The sequence below is a fragment of the Scyliorhinus torazame genome, chromosome 2 (assembly GCF_047496885.1).
Source record: "Scyliorhinus torazame isolate Kashiwa2021f chromosome 2, sScyTor2.1, whole genome shotgun sequence".
Lineage (NCBI taxonomy): Eukaryota > Metazoa > Chordata > Chondrichthyes > Carcharhiniformes > Scyliorhinidae > Scyliorhinus > Scyliorhinus torazame.
The window spans coordinates 166,891,856-166,911,834 of record NC_092708.1 but is presented as its reverse complement, the minus strand read 5'-3'; the positions used below and the strand labels follow the sequence as shown (position 1 = coordinate 166,911,834).

At 50.4% G+C, this 19,979-nt stretch overlaps 1 protein-coding gene across 3 annotated transcripts in view; it reads left to right on the top strand.

Annotated features, from left to right (window-relative positions):
- Window positions 1-19,979, top strand: part of rab5b (RAB5B, member RAS oncogene family) — a 149,380-nt gene that overhangs the window by 61,742 nt on the left and 67,659 nt on the right. For all 3 annotated transcript variants that reach the window (XM_072479356.1, XM_072479342.1, XM_072479350.1), the window contains one exon: window positions 126-392. In XM_072479356.1, the coding sequence (XP_072335457.1) occupies window positions 233-392 (160 nt within the window). In that variant the 5' untranslated portion in view covers window positions 126-232. The remainder of the gene's footprint in view (window positions 1-125; window positions 393-19,979) is intronic.

Genomic DNA, 19,979 nt, shown 5'->3' with positions numbered 1-19,979 from the left:
GGTTTTCAGTAATGCATTGTATTCTGGGTGACTATCACCTGTCTATCTACAGGACTGTTGAGTGGGCTTCAAAGTACTGATTTGCTGCAGTAAATCAACCTTACCATGCACCTTTATTTTTACAGTTGATAAGTGGTCACTCAACAACAATATCGTAAAGGTCACCACTTCATGGTTGTGCAACTAAAATATCATTGAAACTGGAACACTGAACTTACAAGCATCAGTGATCATGGCAAGCAGAGGAGCTTCTCGGCCAAATGGTCTAGGCCAGACAAAAATCTGTCAGTTCAAACTGGTTCTACTAGGAGATATGGCAGTGGGGAAATCAAGTTTAGTCTTGCGTTTTGTCAAAGGCCAGTTTGATGAATTTCAAGAGACAACAATTGGTGGTAAGTGTTCTTTTAAACTATGCAGTATTTGGTGTAAGTCAGTTGCACCTATTTAAGGTGTACCTTTCCCTTTGCATACCATGTAGTTCTGATCAGATCTGAGATTGGAGAACCGGTTAGGAAAACCTCAAACTGCACTATTCCTTTTTTCTATATGTGAAGAGGACATAAGGAGGCTACAAATGGGCATAGGGGTAGGTGAGTGGATAAAATCTGGAGTATATTGGAAAAATGTGAAATTGTCCATTTTGACAGGAAGAATAAAAAATAAGGAGATGTGACAGGATGGACCCACCTTCCTCATAGTGTAGGAAGAAGAGTAGAAAGTGCAACATTCATGGAGTAGAGCAGAAACACAGATTTATAACTTTAGACTAATGTTTCTGGTAGTTTCGGTACTTTGTTAATGTTTTTATAATAATATAATAATCTTTATTGTCACAAGTAGGCTTACATTAACACTGCAATGAAGTTACTATGAAAAGCCCCTTAGTCGCCACATTCCGGCGCCTGTTCGGGTACACGGAGGGAGAATTCAGAATGCCCAAATTACCTAACAGCACGTTTTTCGGGACTTGTGGGAGGAAACCGGAGCACTCGGAGGAAACCCACACAGAAACGGGGAGAATGTGCAGACTCTGCACAGACAGTGAACCAAATTGGGAATCAAACCTGGGACTCTGCCGCTGTGAAGCAACAGTGCTAACCACTGTGCTACCATGCCGCCCTTATAGAACCTAAAAACATACAAAAAGCATGGAAAAGATTGCCTTGCCCATGAAACTATGGTCCCTCTATGCGTTGATCCTCAAATCAAAAGAGCTCCAAACTCTTTTGCCATGCTTTAAATTTTTTTATACCATGTTCTTCTGCACATTGCAGCAAAATACTTGTGGCCTGATTTACGATGTTGCTGATTGGTCCAAATTAATAACATGATAGGACAGTGCCAGTTAGATTCCAACCTAGTTAGAAACCTAAGAAAATTAAAGCAAAAGGAGCCATGTTAGATTTTTTACTTCAAAATAATGGAATAAAGCCTAAACAAAAGTGGCAAATGTTAGGAATGCACTGAAATGGATTGCAGAAAATAAAAGCTCATGGTGTATGGGATAACATATAGGAATGGATTGAAGATTGCTAGCTAACAGGAAATAGAGTTGGCATAAATGGGTATTTTTCTGGTTGACAGATTGTGACGAGTGGTGTGCCACAGGATCTGTGCTGGGGCCTCAACTTCTAACAATTTATATAAATGTCTTTGGATGAAGGTACTGAAGTTGCTAAATCTGTTGACGACACAAAGATAGGTAGGAAAATAAATTGTGAAGAGGACATAAGGAGGCTACAAATGGACATAGGGGTAGGTGAATGGATAAAATCTGGAGTATATTGTGGAAAAATGTGAAATTGTCCATTTTGACAGGAAGAATAAAAAATAAGCTTATTAGGTAAATGGTGAGAGATTGCAGAGCCCTGAGGTGCAGAGGGATATGGATGTCCATGTGCATGAATCACAAAAGGCACATGTACAGCAAGCAATTAGAAAAGCTAATAGAATATTATAGTTGATTGGCAGGGGAATTGATTACAAAAGTAAGGGAGGGTTATGCTTCAGATACACAGGGCATTAGTGAGACCACATCTGGAGTATTGTGTACAATATTGGTATCCTGAGAAAAGGAAAGAAGCAGTTAAGAAAGGTTTACTGGACTAATGCCAGGAATGAGCAAGTTGTCGTACGAGAAAAGGGTTGAGAGGTTAGGCTTGTATCCACTACAGTTAAGAAGAGTGGGAGGCAACTTGATCAAAATCTTTCAAGATCCTGAGGGTTATTGACAAGGTGGATGTGGAAGGATGTTTCCTCTTGTCGAAGAATCTAGAACGAGGGGGTAAGGGGTCGAGATGAGAATCCTTTTCTCTTGAGGGGCATGACTCTCTGGAATTTTCTTCCCCAAAGGTCATGGAAGCAGATAGATTCTTGATAACAAGGGAGTGAAAGGTTATTGGAAGTAGGCAGGAATGTGGGGTTGTGGTTACAATCAGATCAGCCATAATCTTTTGAATGGTAGAGCAGGCTCAAGGGGCAGCGTGGCCTACTCTTAATTCATATGCTCGTATGTTTGTAAATTCCAGCTGAATTCCCAACTTTTTTTTTAACAGACAATTTTATTGAGGTATTTTAGGCATATAGAAAAAATGACATTGTACAGTACAAACAGAAAAAGAAGTCAAGACACAAATTACACATGAAACATAATGCAAACCACGGCTCTGTTCACGCACGGACCTGCCTCAATATCCCCCTACTCTACTCTACTCTACTCTACCCTAGCTCCTCCCACCCGCTGATGCTTACTCCAATCACCAATCACCTGGAACCAGGTACAAGGTCCGCCCCGAAAGGCGGGAAGCCCCTGGGGACTATAAAGTTAAGCCCCCAAGCTCAAATCGTTCTTCTTGACCGGGTCACCCAGCAACGCGAACCAACCTTGACCGTGACCGGTTCAACTGCCGCCGAGATCCAGTAAGTCTTAAGTCAACGCTCGCTACGAGATAGGCGATCCTAGCTACCAATCGTACCAACTTCGAATCCCGCAGACTCAGAACCCGAACGAAAGACCATTTGTTCCCCTGACCTGGTGGGCCAGTCTGAAGCTAAGTATAGGCCTGTTAGTCGTAGAAGTAGCTTAGAAGTAGAATTTGTGCATGAGTAGCGATTACTGTGTATAATAAATGTGCTTTGATTTGAATCTTACTAATCGGTGCATTGAGTTATTGATCATTACTCGAACTTGAATCTCGTGGCGGTATCATAAAGATACCTGGCGACTCGAGAGCAAAGGTTATAAAACAGAGCCAATTGAACCAACCAAAAGTTAGCAACATATTACTGGCGACTCTGGTGGGACCCGAACTCGAAGTGGCTTCACCACCCCGGGAGAATCCAAAAGTTTGAATTAGAGATCCAAATGGGAACAGAAAACCACAAGTGTTCAAGCAGTTCTGATCAATCCTCATAATTCGGAAGTGTGTGTATGCATGCGTAACTAACAGGGCTATAAAGTAAACTGATAGACTTTTTGTTGTGACAAAATTGTCGGGAGTTTGTATTTCGGAAATTAGCGAAAGCAGTACCCGTATTTCTTTTTAAAATATATTTTATTAAAGTTTGCAAACACAATTTTTCCCCCTTACAAATCAACAAAAACGGTAACATGATAACTGATAGATAACATGGTTTAAATAAAATAGTGAACTAACGACATAACACGAAATGGTGCTCTCTCCTCCCCCCCCCCCCCGCCCCGGGCTGCTGCTGGCTATCTATTTTCCCCCTAACGTTCCGCTAGATAGTCGAGGAACGGTTGCCACCGCCTGGAGAGCCCCTGAGCCGATCCTCTCAGCGCAAACTTCATCCGCTCCAGTTTTATGAACCCTGCCATGTCGTTTATCCAGGCCTCCACGCCGGGGGGTTTCGCTTCCTTCCACATGAGTAAAATCCTTTGCCGGGCTACTAGGAACGCAAAGGCCACAATATCTGCCTCTTTTGCCTCCTGCACTCCCAGCTCATCCGCTACCCCAAATATAGCTAACCCCCAGCTTGGCTTGACCCGGACCTTCACCACCTTCGAGATCACTCCCGCCACTCCCCTCCAATACCCCTCCAGTGCCGGACACGACCAAAACATATGTGTGTGGTTTGCCGGGCTTCCCCCGCACCTCCCGCACTTGTCCTCCACTCCGAAGAACCTGCTCAACCTCGCTCCCGTTATGTGTGCTCTATGTAGCACCTTAAATTGGACCAGGCTAAGCCTGGCACACGAGGAAGAGGAATTTACCCAACTAAGGGCATCAGCCCACAAACGCTCCTCAATCTCCTCCCCGAGCTCTTCTTCCCATTTTCCTTTCAGTTCTTCTACCAGCTCCTCCCCTCTTCTCTCATCTCCCGGTATATTTCGGACACTTTGCCCTCCCCGACCCACACCCCCGAAAGCACTCTATCCTGGATCCCCTGTGTCGGGAGCAGCGGAAATTACCTCACCTGTTGTCTCGTGAGCGCCCTCACCTGCATATACCTAAAGATATTCCCCGGAGGCAGCTCATACTTTTCCTCTAGCGCTCTCAAGCTCGCAAACGTCCCATCTATAAATAAGTGTCCCACTCTCCTAATTCCTGCCCGGTGCCAGCTCTGGAACCCTCCGTCCAACCTCCCTGGGGCAAACCTATGGTTGTTCCTGATCGGGGACCACACCGAGGCTCCCAGCACACCCCTCTGTCGCCTCCATTGCCCCCAGATGCTTAATGTTGCCGCCACCACTGGGTTCGTGGTAAACCTTTTCGGGGAGAGCAGAAGTGGCGCCGTCACCAGCGCTTTTAAGCTCGTTCCTTTACAGGACGCCATCTCCAGCCTTTTCCACGCCGCCCCCTCTCCCTCTATCATCCACTTACGGATCATCGCCACATTAGCGGCCCAGTAATAGTCACCCAAATTCGGCAACGCCAGTCCCCCTCTGTCCCTGCTACGTTGCAGGAACCCCCTCCTTACCCTCGGGGCCTTCCCTGCCCACACGAAGCTCATGATGCTCCTATCTATTTTCTTGAAAAAGGCCTCAGTGATCAATATAGGGAGACATTGAAACATAAATAGGAACCTCGGGAGGACCATCATCTTAATCGCCTGCACTCTGCCCGCCAGTGACAGCGGCTGCATATCCCACCTTTTGAAATCCTCTTCCATTTGCTCCACCGGCCGAGTCAGATTGAGTCTGTGTAAGGTTCCCCAGCTCCTGGCTATCTGAATCCCCAGGAATCGGAAGTTTCTTTCCACTCTCCTTAGCGGCAGGCCATCTATCCCTCTACTCTGGTCCCCAGGGTGTATCACGAAAAGCTCATTCTTTCCCATGTTAAGCCTATATCCCGAGAAATCTCCAAACTCCCTCAATATCTGCATAACCTCGGTCATCCCTCCCACTGGATCCGCCACATACAGCAGTAGGTCATCTGCGTAGAGTGACACTCGGTGTTCCTCTCCCCCTCTAACCACCCCTCTCCATTTCATGGAGTCACTCTGCGCTATGGCCAGTGGTTCAATTGCCAGCGCGAACAGTAATGGGGACAGCGGGCCCTGTCTTGTTCCCCTATGTAGTCGAAAATACTCCGATCTTTGCCGATTTGTGACTACACTTGCCATTGGGGCCCCATAGAGGAGATTAACCCAGCTGACAAACCCCTCCCCGAACCCGAACCAACTCAGCATCTCCCATAGATCCATCGCCGCCACTATCTCTGCCTCCCCCTCTGATGGGGGCATCATTATCACCCCCAATAGCCGTCGCATGTTGACATTCAATTGTCTCCCCTTTACGAACCCTGTCTGATCTTCGTGCACCACCCCGGGACACAATCCTCTATCCTCATTGCCAGCACTTTTGCCAACAACTTGGCGTCCACATTCAGAAGCGAGATAGGCCTATAAGACCCGCATTGCAGCGGGTCTTTATCTCGCTTCAGGATTAGTGATATCGTCGCCTCCGACATTGTCGGGGGTAGAGTCCCCTCTTCTCTGGCCTCGTTAAAGGTTCTTACCAGCAGCGGGGCCAACAAGTCCACGTATTTCCTGTAAAATTCCACCGGTAACCCGTCAAGTCCCGGGGCCTTCCCTGCCTGCATGTTCCCCAGCCCTTTGCTCACCTCGTCCACCCCAATTGGCGCCCCAAGGCCTGCCACCTCCTGCTCCTCCAGCCTCGGGAACATTAGTTGGTCCAGAAACTGCTGCATCCCCTCTTTTCCCTCCGGGGGTTGGGACCTATATAACCTCTCATAAAAGGTCTTAAACACCTCATTCACCTTCCCTGCTCTCCGCACCGTAGTTCCCGTTTCATCCCTAACTCCCCCTATTTCCCTCGCTGCTGTCCTCTTACGAAGCTGGTGGGCCAACAGGCGACTCGCCTTTTCCCCATATTCATATCTCATCCCCTGTGCCTTCCTCCACTGTGCCTCTGCCTTCCCTGTGATCAGCAGGTCAAACTCCGTCTGGAGTCTTCGCCTCTCCCTATATAGTCCTTCGTCCGGGGCCTCCGCATATCTTTTATCCACACTCAAGATCTCCCCCACTGATCTTTCCCTCTCTTTGGCCTCTGTTTTCCCCTTGTGAGCCCTGATGGAGATCAACTCTCCCCTGACCACCGCCTTCAGCGCTTCCCATACTACCCCCACTCGGACCTCCCCATCATCATTGGCCTCCAGGTACCTTTCGATACATCCCCGCACCCTTCCGCAGACTCCCTCATCCGCCAATAATCCCACATCCAGTCGCCAGAGTGGGCGCTGTTCCCTCTCCTCTCCTAATTCCAGATCCACCCAATGTGGGGCATGGTCTGAAACCGCTATGGCCGAGTACTCCGTTCCTTCCACCCTCGAAATCAGTGACCTTCCCAGAACGAAGAAATCTATCCGGGAGTATACCTTATGGACATGGGAGAAAAAGGAGAACCGCCTGGCAAATCTCCCCGGATCCACTCCCCCCATTTGGTCCATAAACCCCCTACGCTGCCGGCCTTCTTTCGGTCCTGGAACTAGATCTATCTAACCCTGGGTCCAGCACGTTTCCTACCTCCAGGTCTGGGATACGTCCCAGCATCCGCTTCATAAATCCCGCATCATCCCAGTTCGGGGCATATACGTTGACCAGCACGACCTCCATTCCCTGCAGTCTGCCACTCACCATCACATATCTGCCCCCGCTGTCCGCTACAATGTTCCTAGCCTCGAACGACACCCGTTTCCCCACCAATATGGCCACCCCTCTATTCTTTGCGTCCAGCCCTGAGTGGAACACCTGTCCCACCCATCCTTTCCTTAACCTAACCTGGTCCGCCACCTTCAGATGCGTCTCTTGAAGCATGGCCACGTCTGCCTTCAGTCCTTTTAAGTGCGCGAACACTCGGGCCCTCTTAATCGGCCCATTTAGGCCTCTCACGTTCCACGTGATCAGCCAGACTGGGGGGCTGCGCGCCCCCCCTCTCCTGTCGACTAGCCATCACCCTCTCTGGGCCAGTCCCACGTCCCGGTCCCGCGCACCCACCCGTCCCCCAGGTGGCGCATTCCCGCCTCGACCACCTTTTCTCTTACCAGCTCCCTTTCGATCTCAGCAGCAGCAACCCAGTTGCCCCCCCCCCCCCCCCCCCCCCCCCCCCCCCACCCCCACTAGATCCCCATCTAGCATGGTTACTCCCCCCATATTGCTTCTGAAAGTCAGCTGACTTCAACTGACCCCGGCTTCTCCCGCTCTCTCCTTGACCCCCCCCCCCCCCCCCCCGTGTGTGGAACTCCCATCTTCCTTGCGCCTGTCTTCCCACCATCATCTCTCTGGCTCTGGCGTGGGAAAAGAAAAAGAAACCCCACGCTTTCTAGAACCATCCCGCCCCCCCCATGGCGCAGCTCCCCCTACAGCCCCGTTCCCATTCCCCATCCCCCGCCTGTGTCTCTTTTTGCCCCCCCACCGGCGCCCACATTTCTCAGTGTCCCCCCCCCTCCCCAATTTACACCTCTATACATCAGCATTGTCGTTTCCCCTCCAACATCAGTCCCTCAGTTCTGGTCCAGTTTCTCTTTTTGAATGAAGGTCCATGCTTCTTCCGACGTTTCAAAATAGTAATGTCTATCCTGGTGCGTGACCCATAATCGCGCCGGCTGCAACATCCCGAACTTTACTTCTTATGCAGCACCTCCTTGGCTCGATTGAAACTCGCCCTCCTTCTCGCCACCTCCGCACTCCAGTCCTGATACACTCGTATCACCGCATTCTCCCATCTGCTACTTCGTACCTTCTTGGCCCATCTCAGAACAACCTCTCTGTCATTGAAGCGGTGAAATCGCACGACCATCGCCCTAGGTGGTTCTCCAGCCTTTGGTCTCCTCGCAGGGACCTGGTGGGCCCCTTCCACTTCCAAGGGGCCCGAGGGGGCCTCAGCTCCCATTAGCGAACGTATCATCGTGCTCGCATAAGCCCCGCCGTCAGCTCCTTCCTCTCCCTCAGGGAGACCCAGGATCCGAAGGATCTTTCTCCTTGATCTATTTTCCAGGACTTCAATTCTTTCGATGCACTTCTTATGAAGCGCCTCGTGCATCTGCATTTTGACCGCTAGGCCCAGGATCTCATCCTCGTTTTCAGTTACCTTCTGCTCCACCACACTGCTCTATCTCCTGGGCCTTTTGTGTCTCTTTAAACCCCTCAATTGCCTGTAGCATCGGGGCCAGCACCTCCTTTTTTAGCACCTCCACACACAGTCTTAAAAATTCATCCTGGTCTGGTCCCCATGTCGCCTAGGCTCCCTCCGACGCCATCTTGTTCCTTTCTTTCCTCTGCCGCTGCCCTTGAGGATCCTCCGTGATCTGGCCGCCGCCGCCGATCTTTTTCTTTCCCACTGGGGGGGGGGACTCCCTGTTGCTTCACCCCACACTGGGTTTCGTCGCAAAAAAATTCCCGTTGGGGCTCTTAAAAGAGCCCGAAGGTCCGTCAAAGCTGGAGCCACCGAAACGTGCGGCTTAGCTGGTCATCACCACAACCGGAAACCGCAGTACTCGTATTTACAGCACCGCCTTAGCTCCCCTGTTCCAAATTTAAAAAAAGCATGCAGACAAGAAAGATGGCAATGCAGGCAATGCAACGCCTCATGAACCCAGAGGAATTTGCTGTCGCAGCGACCAGCAGCAGTAGAGTAGGACAGTGTCCCGTATGGGAGGAAGAAATTAGGAAGTACCTCAAAGGGAAAGGATGGTCCCTTTGTAGTGAATTCTGTAGCAATGAGCAAACAGGTCCCGGGAGTATAGGACATACTTGGTGGGAGAACCTGAGCGAGATTCACAAGAAGAGCTTAGGGAAAGCTCGCAAGCCGATGGCAATCGTGTTCTGCTTCGCACAATTGCGAGGCACAGAGGAGGTCGTTAGGACGCTCCGGAAAGAGATAGAAGGCATACATCGAATGAGCAAGGTCGATGTAAGTGAGGTAGAAAGAGAGAACGTAGAGTTGAGGAAGTTTGCAGCAAAAGACGGAGAGGTGGATGATGCCAAGTGGGCACACCAGTCTTGTCTGGCGCACTTAAGCAGCTTCCAGTCCCAGTATGAAAAGGCCTATCAGGACACGCAACGTGCAGTCCTGGTACGAGAAGAAACCGAGAAACAGGTAGAAGCATTGCAGAGGCAGTGTAGTGACCTGAAGGCAGCGTTAAGAGCACTTCATGCTGCCACCATGGAGCAAAGACAAAGCTCACTAGACCACGCAAAGTGCCGGAAGCAGATTGCAGAGCTGCAATCTCTGCTTTCAGTCCAAAAAGGATTCCAGTAAACCTTTGGAGCAAAATTAGATGAGGAAGACGGCCCTGATTGGGAAGAGTTGAATGAGACAGCGCAGAGGTATGTTCAGGGAACATGTACGCAGGGAACGCCACAAAAGAGGAAAGCGCCCCAACCCCCCACAGAACAGATAGTTCAGGTTCCAATGAACCCAGTCACCACCCACCGCACAGCCACATTGGACGATACGGAATTTCTGTACACCACCCCTTAACAGTGACCCAATTACGGGACGAGTGCGAGAAAATCACACCGTTCCTCCCCACCTCAGACCCCCACCATTTCTTTGCCAGAGTAAAGCAGCAGGCGACCATGTACGGCCTGGATGAGCGAGAGCATGTAAAGCTCACAATTTTAAGTTTAGACCCTTCAGTCGTAGCAGCCCTTCCTGACCCACAGAATGTAGGAGGAGGCACCCTTGCAGAAATGCATACCGCGGTCCTAGACGCGATCGGGTATAACCGGGGTAACCCCGTAGATGGCCTCAACAAATGCAGGCAAAAGAAAACCAAGCACCGCACAGCGTTTGCTGGACGCCTGTGGATCCATTTTGCAGCAGTTTTCGGAGACTTAGACCGCACCCATTTGTCCCCAGACAACATGGCCAAATGGACCCGCACCCTTATCTCCCATGCCACAGAATCAGGACAAAAAGCTTGCGCGAACTATGATCCCTCAGAGGAGGCTCATAACGAGAAATGGGTCGTAAAAAGATTGTCCCGCGCCTGGGAGCAGTCTGTACAAACCAAACCCGCAGTTAAAAAATCCCGAAGAAAAGCAGGCCGAAGCAGACAGACAAGTAGTTAAAACACACCAGAACCCCGCATGGGTAAATGAAGGAAAGAAACCCCCCCCCCCCCCGCCCCGCACACAAAAATCACAGGAGTGTTACAACTGTGAACATTTAGGACACTTTGCAAGAGAGTGCAATGCCCCACGAAAGCCACAGAGAGCCCAGCATATGGGCACTCTAAATAGGAATAAAGCAGAGCCCATACATAGTGTGAGCACCCGTTCAGCTCAGACGGACCTGAACGGAACGGACTGACGGTGTTCGGGCTCCCCAAGTTGGGTCTGCGACACCCTTTGGGATAGGTCCGGACGACCGGTAGTTGCAGCGAAAATATGGGGACAGCCCATCGAGTTTCTCTGGGACACAGGAGGGTCCCGCACCACAATAAATTCCTCCATCATGTTCCAAAAGGACACGTGGCCCACTACAGCCACCACCACCCTCAGCGGCTTTACAGGCCACTCACAGCAGGGACACATCACAGCCCCTGTACCCATTCAAATCGACAACATCAACACCAAGCACCCCGTAGTTTAAGTTAACCTGCCCCACACAGCAGAACACATTCTGGGAATAGACTTCATGAGCACCCACCACCTTTCATTCGATCCAGTCAACCAATGTGTCTGGAAAATGGCAAAATCTGCAAGAGCCCCCGCAACGCTCACAATAGGTGAATACGCCAACAAAATCAGCGCAGTAGGCGAATTTTCGTTTAACCTGACGACACTTAGCACGGACAAGCAGGTTAGGGCAGTGTTACAAAGGAACAGGACAGCATTCGCGACCCACAAGCACGACTGTGGCCGGATGACTGGTTCAGTACAAATCACAGGACCTGACCCTAGACCCCAAAAACAGTATGGATTTTCCCAAGAGGCAGAGAGAGATATCGCAAAGGTAATCGAAAGCTTATTAGAGCAGGGCGTACTTCGATCAGTAGCCTCCACTAATAATGCCCCGATTTGGCCAGTGAGAAAGCCCGATGGATCATGGCGACTGACCATCGATTACCGGGAACTCAACAAAATCACCCCCGCAGCATCCACCACAGTAGCAACAAGTCCCGAGACCATGCTCAAGCAGGGACTCAATTCCCGATACTTTACGGTTTTGGACATCAGTAATGGATTCTGGTCCATTCCATTGGCAAAGGTGTGCCAGTACAAATTTGCCTTCACCTTTAAAAATCAACAGTACACGTGGACATGCCTTCCACAAGGATTCCACAACTCCCCCTCCATTTTCCACTGACAGCAAATGGCTTAGCCAAATTTTCTCGCCCCGAATGTCTGGTCCAGTATGTAGACCACCTACTACTGCAGACAGACACCAAGGAAGAGCACATCAAGCTTCTGTCCGAACTCCTGGGCAGCACGGTAGCCTTGTGGATAGCACAATTGCTTCACAGCTCCAGGGTCCAAGGTTCGATTCCGGCTTGGGTCACTGTCTGTGCGGAGTCTGCACATCCTCCCCGTGTGTGCGTGGGTTTCCTCCGGGTGCTCCGGTTTCCTCCCACAGTCCAAAGATGTGCAGGTTAGGTGGATTGGCCATAATAAATTGCCCTTAGTGTCCAAAATTGCCCTTAGTGTTGGGTGGGGTTACTGGGTTATGGGGATGGGGTGGCGGTGTTGACCTTGGATAGGGTGCTCTTTCCAAGAGTCGGTGCAGACTCGATGGGCCGAATGGCCTCCTTCTGCACTGTAAATTCTATGATTCTATGATTCTATGATAAGTCCTACAAGCAATTGGATGTATAGTTAACCCGAAAAAGGCCCAGATTTTGGAAGTTAAGGTGATATATTTGGGTACAATTATCATACATGGTAAACGCGAGATCGAGCATAAAAGGATTGACTCGATTACTAAATTGCCCCTTCCCCAGAACGTTTCAGCCCTCTGGTCGTTTTTAGGACTGGTTCGCTACTGCCAAAACCGCATTGACGGTTTCGCCAGCAAGGCAGCACCCCTCTCAGACCTAAAGAAAGGAGCCCCCTGGGAATGGCTTACGCAGCATACGGATGCTGTGGATGCGTTGAAACAAGCACTCATAGCAGCCCCCGCACTACAAGTTCCAGACCCGCTTTCCCCCTTTGCGATAGAGGTAGCAAGCACAGACCGCACCCTTTCGGCCGTGCTCCTTCAGGAGCGGCACGAACAGTTAAGGCCCATGGCTTACGCCTCCAGAGTTTTAGATGCTGTGGAGCAGGGATTTTCAGCCTGTGAAAGGCACCTGCTCGCAGTATTCTGGGCAGTACAGTATTTTTCGTACATTACCGGACTGAACCCCATCATAATCCTCACAGAACACCCCCCCCACCCAACATTTACTGGACGGACGACTCAAGGACGGTACAGTCAGTCAGATTAGAGCAGCTAGATGGACCCTTCTTTTGCAGGGACGGGACATCACTGTTAAAAGGACAAAGACCCACACTTTTTTAGCCGACAACTTACAGTACCCCGGAACCCCCCATGAATGTGAAATTATCTCTCCACACCACAACACAGGCCCCTTTATTGCTAAAACACCCCCCAGAAAGATAGGTAGTTCAACCCAGAGCCCCAAGCACACAGACACGTGCGAACCCATAAAGATATATGTGGATGGATCTTCCACAATATTAGAAGGGAAGCGCATAACAGGATGCGGTATTTACGTCGAGGACGCGCCCTAGAAGAAATAGCAATAAAACTTCCAGGACACTTAGGCGCGCAGGCAGCAGAGCTCGCGGCCATCGCATACATAGTGGAACACCCAGATTCCTTCCCCAGCCCAGCAGACATATACTCGGACAGCCTCTATGTCTGCAACAGCCTTACGGAATTCCTACCCCTGTGGAAAGCAAGACGATTTGTTTCCGCAGACAGAAAACCCCTCCCCTCAGCCTCATTGCTCCGTCACATTTTAGAGAGAGCACAGAACAGGACTTTTGGGATAGTCAAAGTTCGAAGTCACCATCGGTGTCTCTCCCCCCCCCCCCCCCCCCCCCCCGAAATGTAAAAGCTGACGCACTGGCTAAAGCAGGTTCCAGGCACGGATATTTTTGGATACCCCGAAAGCAGTTCAGGTCTCGCAGACTAATATCGAGGATTTAGTGCAGGCCCAGAAGCAGGACAGCAATCTCGGAGATTTTGAAAGGAAACTCTCCAACCCCCTATGAGAGGTTTAAAAATGCACTGACCACACATGGCGGTGTGGTGTTAAAAGACACCCTTTATGTGGTTCCTGAACAGGACAGGAATCAACTGATTTGTTCATTCCATGACTGTCATGGACATCAGGGAATCGATCCCACTACAGCCCACCTTGGGTAGCTCTGCTGGTGGCCGAGTTTAAAGGACGATGTAAATCACTACATTGAGAATTGCCTTATCTGTACCCAGAACAACCCGGACAGATACGCCAAAAAGGCTCAGCTCGGTCACGCCCGACCCGTTAATGGCCCCTGGACTAACCTCCAGATTGATTACATAGGACCATTGCCACCTTGCAGGAATGGTTATAAATATGTACTCGTGGCGATAGACACGTTTACAAAATGAAAGTGAAATGAAAATCGCTTATTGTCACGAGTAGGCTTCAATGAAGTTACTGTGAAAAGCCCCTAGTCGCCACATTCCGGCGCCTGTTCGGGGAGGCTGGTACGGGAATCGACCCCAATGGAAAGACTGCGTGGTTCCAGATCAACCAGATGAAGGCATATGGAACACAGTCTAACCACGCACCCCACGTCATGCTCGACGCAGCAGACCACGCCCCGCCCACAGCCAACGTAACCCTACCCTCCCCCAACAGGTCCAGCCCAGCCACAGACTCAACCTCGACTCCACCCCCGAACTATACACTCCGCCCCGGAACGCCCACAGACTGCAGCAGCAGCGACAGCGACTGTGACTCGGACAATAGCCATAGCACGCTTCCTACTATCCCCATGCAACAGGACCGACACCCAGTGAATCTGACCACGATTCGAGTGAGCCCTTCACGATCACTTTCCCAAACAAGCCCCACCACCGACCTACAATGACGACCCCGATTCCGTCCCCGCAGAACTAAGCACCACCTATTGGCACAGAGATAATTTGTACAGACTCGTCCAGAATGACGCGAGCGATCCCAAATCACACCATGCAGCCCTATCAGCACTGATACACTCGAGAGTTTGGCATCCGGGAGAAGATGACGACCTTGAGTCTGACTCCCAAAACGAGAACCCCTTTGCGACCCTGTTTGCAACCGATAACTGAGGTGTCCAGATGATGTTTTAAAAGGAACCGCTTGGGAGAAACAATGTCCTTTCTGATGGAACCTGCAGCATGTTTGATGTTGTTTGTGGTGTTTTGTTAAATGTTGCACGTCAGACCGGAAAAACATTTTTTCCACGGCCCCACACCTTTTCGGCCGAAGCCTCTGAGAATTTGTCCACACAGCCTTGTTAAGGTCCCAGACGCCAGTTCAGAGGAACTCGTCTGTCGACGGAAACACAGACCCCCGTTCGTTACTGCTCTTCTGGTTCGAGGAAGGAACCAATACGGCAACCCCCCACGATGACTACATTTCTTGACCGTTCTTTCGGTTGCTCAGGCAGTGGAGAAACGGCATTGGGACCCGCCCTGCCTGAGAACCCCCCCTCTGGTCAGCTACGCTCGGGTAGAGCACACACGGCATTGGTCGCCGTCCTACCCGGGGACTCCATCCAAATCGTACCCGTCGCGGCCCACACTCACCTCATTTCGGCAAAGTTTTGTTCAAAAAGTTTTCTTTTGTTTTCAGGTAACCCTTAGGTTGCCAACCCTCTGCTATTTACATCCTCAGACATTTGGAGGTAAATCGCTCAGTCTGCGAGATGGCTCACACTGGTTCAGTATTTGTAAGTGTGTCTTGTCCTGAAATTCGGGTTTTGGAAAAAAAATGAGGGAGTCACACATAGTGACCAATTATAAAGGGAGTAATTGGCACTAAAGGACAGACAGGCTATCGTACGAAATATTGAACCAAGATAGTAACAGATACTATGCTTGATCACACAGAACTCCAGAAGCTCGAAGAGAAGAGAAGAAAAGAAAGAGAGAAGAAGAACCATGAGGACATCCGCCGTGTTGCTCATAACCCTCATGGACATTTGGTTGCACGCGAACCCCCTGACCTCAACTCCCCCAGCCGTTAATGATTCACTTCCCCACAGTACCCAGAGCCCAGTCACAAGCGACACCACACCATCTTGGTGTGATAGGTTTATAACCTGGTACTCCCTGTCCTACGTGATAGTATTGGCGATACTCTGCTGCATCGTGCAGACTATTCGTCTGAGAAAATGGAGAAGGAGAGCCTACCGCGCTTGCACCCCGGTATATAGAATAAAATCCCCTATTTTCGGATACGACCAGACCCCCGACCCCCGCGACCTATAATAAAGAGCATTCGTTTGCGTTTTTGTTGTAAATAAAGAAATGTTCATGAGCAATTGTACAATCCTGAGCTTAACTGCCAAGCCAGAAAATGCATATAAAACTGCTATGATTTTGTTTGTATGGTTTAGGAAGTTAGTGTGATGAAATGTTTGAGTGAGTAGTATATTAAGGATAGTTAGAGGTTCCCATTTTCTTGTTTTGTAATGCATGTCCCGGTTTGACATAGCGCCCCTCAGAATTGTCAAGTAAAACATTTTTTGCATAGTTATGGTCAGTGTAGAGGCCATAGAAGAGTGCTCGCCGGGTCAGGGAATGAAAACCAACACAGTTATGTGATCCTTCTCGCTTCGTGTTAGGATCCCAAGGAGGGAGTGTAGCCACCTGGGTTGGCCAACTCCCAATGTAAAAGGGAGAACAACAAAGGCTGCAGGGAAATTCAGCCAACACAGGCAGAAACCAGCAGGTGCAAGTTTACTTTGTATTAAATTCTGCAAAAGCCCAGACAGCATCGATACAAGCAGCCATCTGCATAATAATGTAGCAGCCATCTACATACTAATAAGCAATCCCCGGGAACAATCGCAACATTTGGGACAAACAAAGCTAAGTCAGACTCCCTGGCGCCAGCAGGAGCCAACACAAAAGAGGTTAACGGACACCTCAAGACCGCCCATCGATCAGGGAACCGCTCCAGTATTGGAGAAATCGAACCAAGCGATTGGAACAAAGTCCAATCACCTGGAACTAGGTACAGGGTCCGCCCCGAAAGGCGGGAAGCCCCTAGGGACTATAAAGTTAAGCCCCCAAGCTCAAATTGTTCTTCTTGACCGGGTCACCCAGCAACGCGAACCAACGTTGACCGTGACCGGTTCAACTGCCACCAAGATCCAGTAAGTCTTAAGTCAACGCTCGCTACGAGATAGGCGCTCCTAGCCACCAATCCGTACCAACTTCGAATCCCGCAGACTCAGAACCCGAACGAAAGGCCATTTGTTCCCCTGACCTGGTGGGCCAGTCCGAAGCTAAGTATATGCCTGATAGTCGTAGAAGTAGCTTAGAAGTAGAATTTGTGCATGAGTAGCGATTACTGTGTATAATAAATGTGCTTTGATTTGAATCTTACTAATTGGTGTATTGAGTTATTGATCATTACTTGAACCTCGTGGCGGTACCATAAAGATACCTGGCGACTCGAGAGCAAAGGTTACAAAACAGAGCCAATTGAACCAACCAAAAGTTAGCAACACTTTCAAGCATCACCCTCTTCACCCGCGGGGACTTCCCTGCCCATGCAAATCCCAGAATAATTTTAATCAGCCTCTTAAAGAAGGACCGCGGGATAAAGATGGGGAGACACTGAAAAACAAACCAGAACCACGGGAGAATTGTCATCTTAACAGTCTGCACCCTCCCCGCCAATGACAGCGGGAGCGCATCCCACTCCGAACCTCCTCCCTCACTCGTTCCACCAGTTGGGACAGGTTGAGCTTATGCAACCTGCCCCAGTCCCGTGCCACCTGAATCCCCAAATATCGGAAACTCTCCCCCACTAGCCTGAACGGCAACCCCTTCAGCCTACTCTCCTGCCCCCTCGCCTGAATTACAAACAACTTGCTCTTAGCCATGTTCAGTTTGTATCCGGAGAACCGGCCAAATTCCCTCAGGGCTGCCAAAATACCGTCCATCCCCACCATTGGATCCGATACATATAACAGCAGATCATCCGCGTATAATGAGACTCTGTGTTACACTCCCCCCAGCCCCTAGAAGCTCTCAGTGCAATTGCCAGAGGCTCTATGGCCAGCGCAAACAGCAGTGGGGAGAGAGGGCAGCCCTGTCTTGTCCCATGGTGCAGTCTAAAGTAGTCCGATGTCGTCCTGTTCGTCCTTACACTCGCCTCTGGTGCTTGATACAATAGCCTAACCCAGTCGATGAACCCCCCCCCCCCCCTCCCCCAAAGTCGATGAACCCCCCCCCCCCCCCAAAAAACCTGAACCGTCCTAGTACCTCCCACAGATAATCCCACTCGACCCGATCAAAAGCCTTTTCAGCATCCATGGCTACGACTATCTCTACCTCCCTACTCTCCGGGGGCATCACGTTGAGCAGCCTTCTTATGTTGGCCACCAGCTGCCTCCCCTTTACAAACCCGGTTTGGTCCTCCACAATTACACCCGGTGCACAGTCCTCAATTCTGGTCGCCAGTAACTTGGCGTCTACGTTAATCAAAGAGATCGGCCTGTAATCCCCACAGGCCTCCGGGTCCTTATCCCGTTTCTGAATGAGCGAGATGGTGGCCTGCGACATCGTCGGGGGTAAACTCCCTCTGTCTCTTGCCTCGTTAAAGATCCTGACCAGCACCTGCCCCATTATCCCGGCAAATCTTTTGTAAAACTCCACCGGATACCCGTCCGGCCCTGGGGCTTTACCCGACTGCCTGACCTTCAGGCCCCCCAACACCTCTTCGATCCTGACCAGGGCCCCCAGTCCGTCCACCAACCCCCTCCCCATTCTTGGGAAGGTCATTCCCTGAAGACCTTGTTCAGCCCTGCTGGATCACCCACTAGATTACCTTCCCCATCCATTACCCTCCCTATTTCCCTAGCCGCTTCCCTCTTCCTCAGTTGCCGCACAAGCATTCTACTGGCCTTCTCCCCATGCTCATAAATCACGCCTTTTACCTTTCGAAGCTACTCTACAGCCTTGCCTGTAGTCAGCACCCCAAATTCGACCTGCAGCCTCTGTCGTTTCCTGAGTAACTCTGGCCTCGGGGATTCAGCGTAACTCCTGTCCGTCTGTAGAATTTCCTTAATCAGTCGGTCCGTCTCTGCCCTATCTGTCCTGTCCCTGTACGCCCGGATTGAAATCAGCTCCCCTCTCACCACTGCCTTCAGTGCCTCCCAGAGCACCGCTGCCGAGACTTCTCCAGTATCGTTCACCTTCAGGTAATTCTGCATGCATTTCCTCAGCCTCTCGCACACCGCCTCGCCCGCGAGTAGTCCAACTTCCAGCCACCATGATGGGCGCTGAAAGCTGTCCTTACAAAACTGCAGGTCTACCCAGTGCGGAGCATGGTCCGATATGGCAATTGCCGAATATTCTACCCCCACCATTCTGGCCAGCAGGTCCCTACTCACAACAAAGCAGTCAATTCGGGAATACACCTTGTGGACGTGGGAGTAGTACGAGAACTCCCTCGCCGTCGGCCGGCTAAATCTCCACGGATCTGCTCCCCCCATTTGCTCCATGAATCATCTCAGTTCCTTTGCCATCGCAGGCAACCTGCCCATTCTTGAGCATGACCGGTCCAGGCTTGGGTCCCGGACCATATTAAAATCCCCGCCCATGATCAACTTACGCTAATCCAAGTCGGGGGTCTTCCCTAGCATCCTCCTAATAAAATGCTCGTCGTCCCACTTAGGGGCATACACACTGACCAGGACTACTCTCACCCCTTCGCGCTTACCCCTCACCATAATGAACCTGCCACCCCTATCCACAACTGTGCCCTCCGTCTCAAATTGTAGCCTTTTATTAATCAGGATAGCAACCCCCCTCGTCTACGATGCCTCCTCCGGATGTACCCGACCACGAGGCCACCGATCTACCAGCAATCCTGCCGGTCCACGCGCCCACCGCGATGCCAGCGATCCTGCCTCTCCAAGCGCAGGCGGCGTCTAATCCGCCTCTGCGGCGATCAACAAGAATTCGTCGCCCACCACAAAGACTAAATCTATAGACTGAGCTTTTGTACATTTTTGTGACTTCACCAATTGGACCTCTGTAAATACCGTTTTGTTTGCCATGTATCTGCACTATCGCAACCTTCCTATGTATATACTTTCGTTCAGACATCTTTCTGTATATAGTCAGGCACATATATATATATAAGCATCCACACCGTAGTAGTTATTTTTTAAAAAAGGGGGGCGATGTCATAATATCCACGCATGTATATAATGAAGTGCAGACAGGCAGTGATTGACACACAGGAGGACCAGTAAGCACACGGCACCGTGCA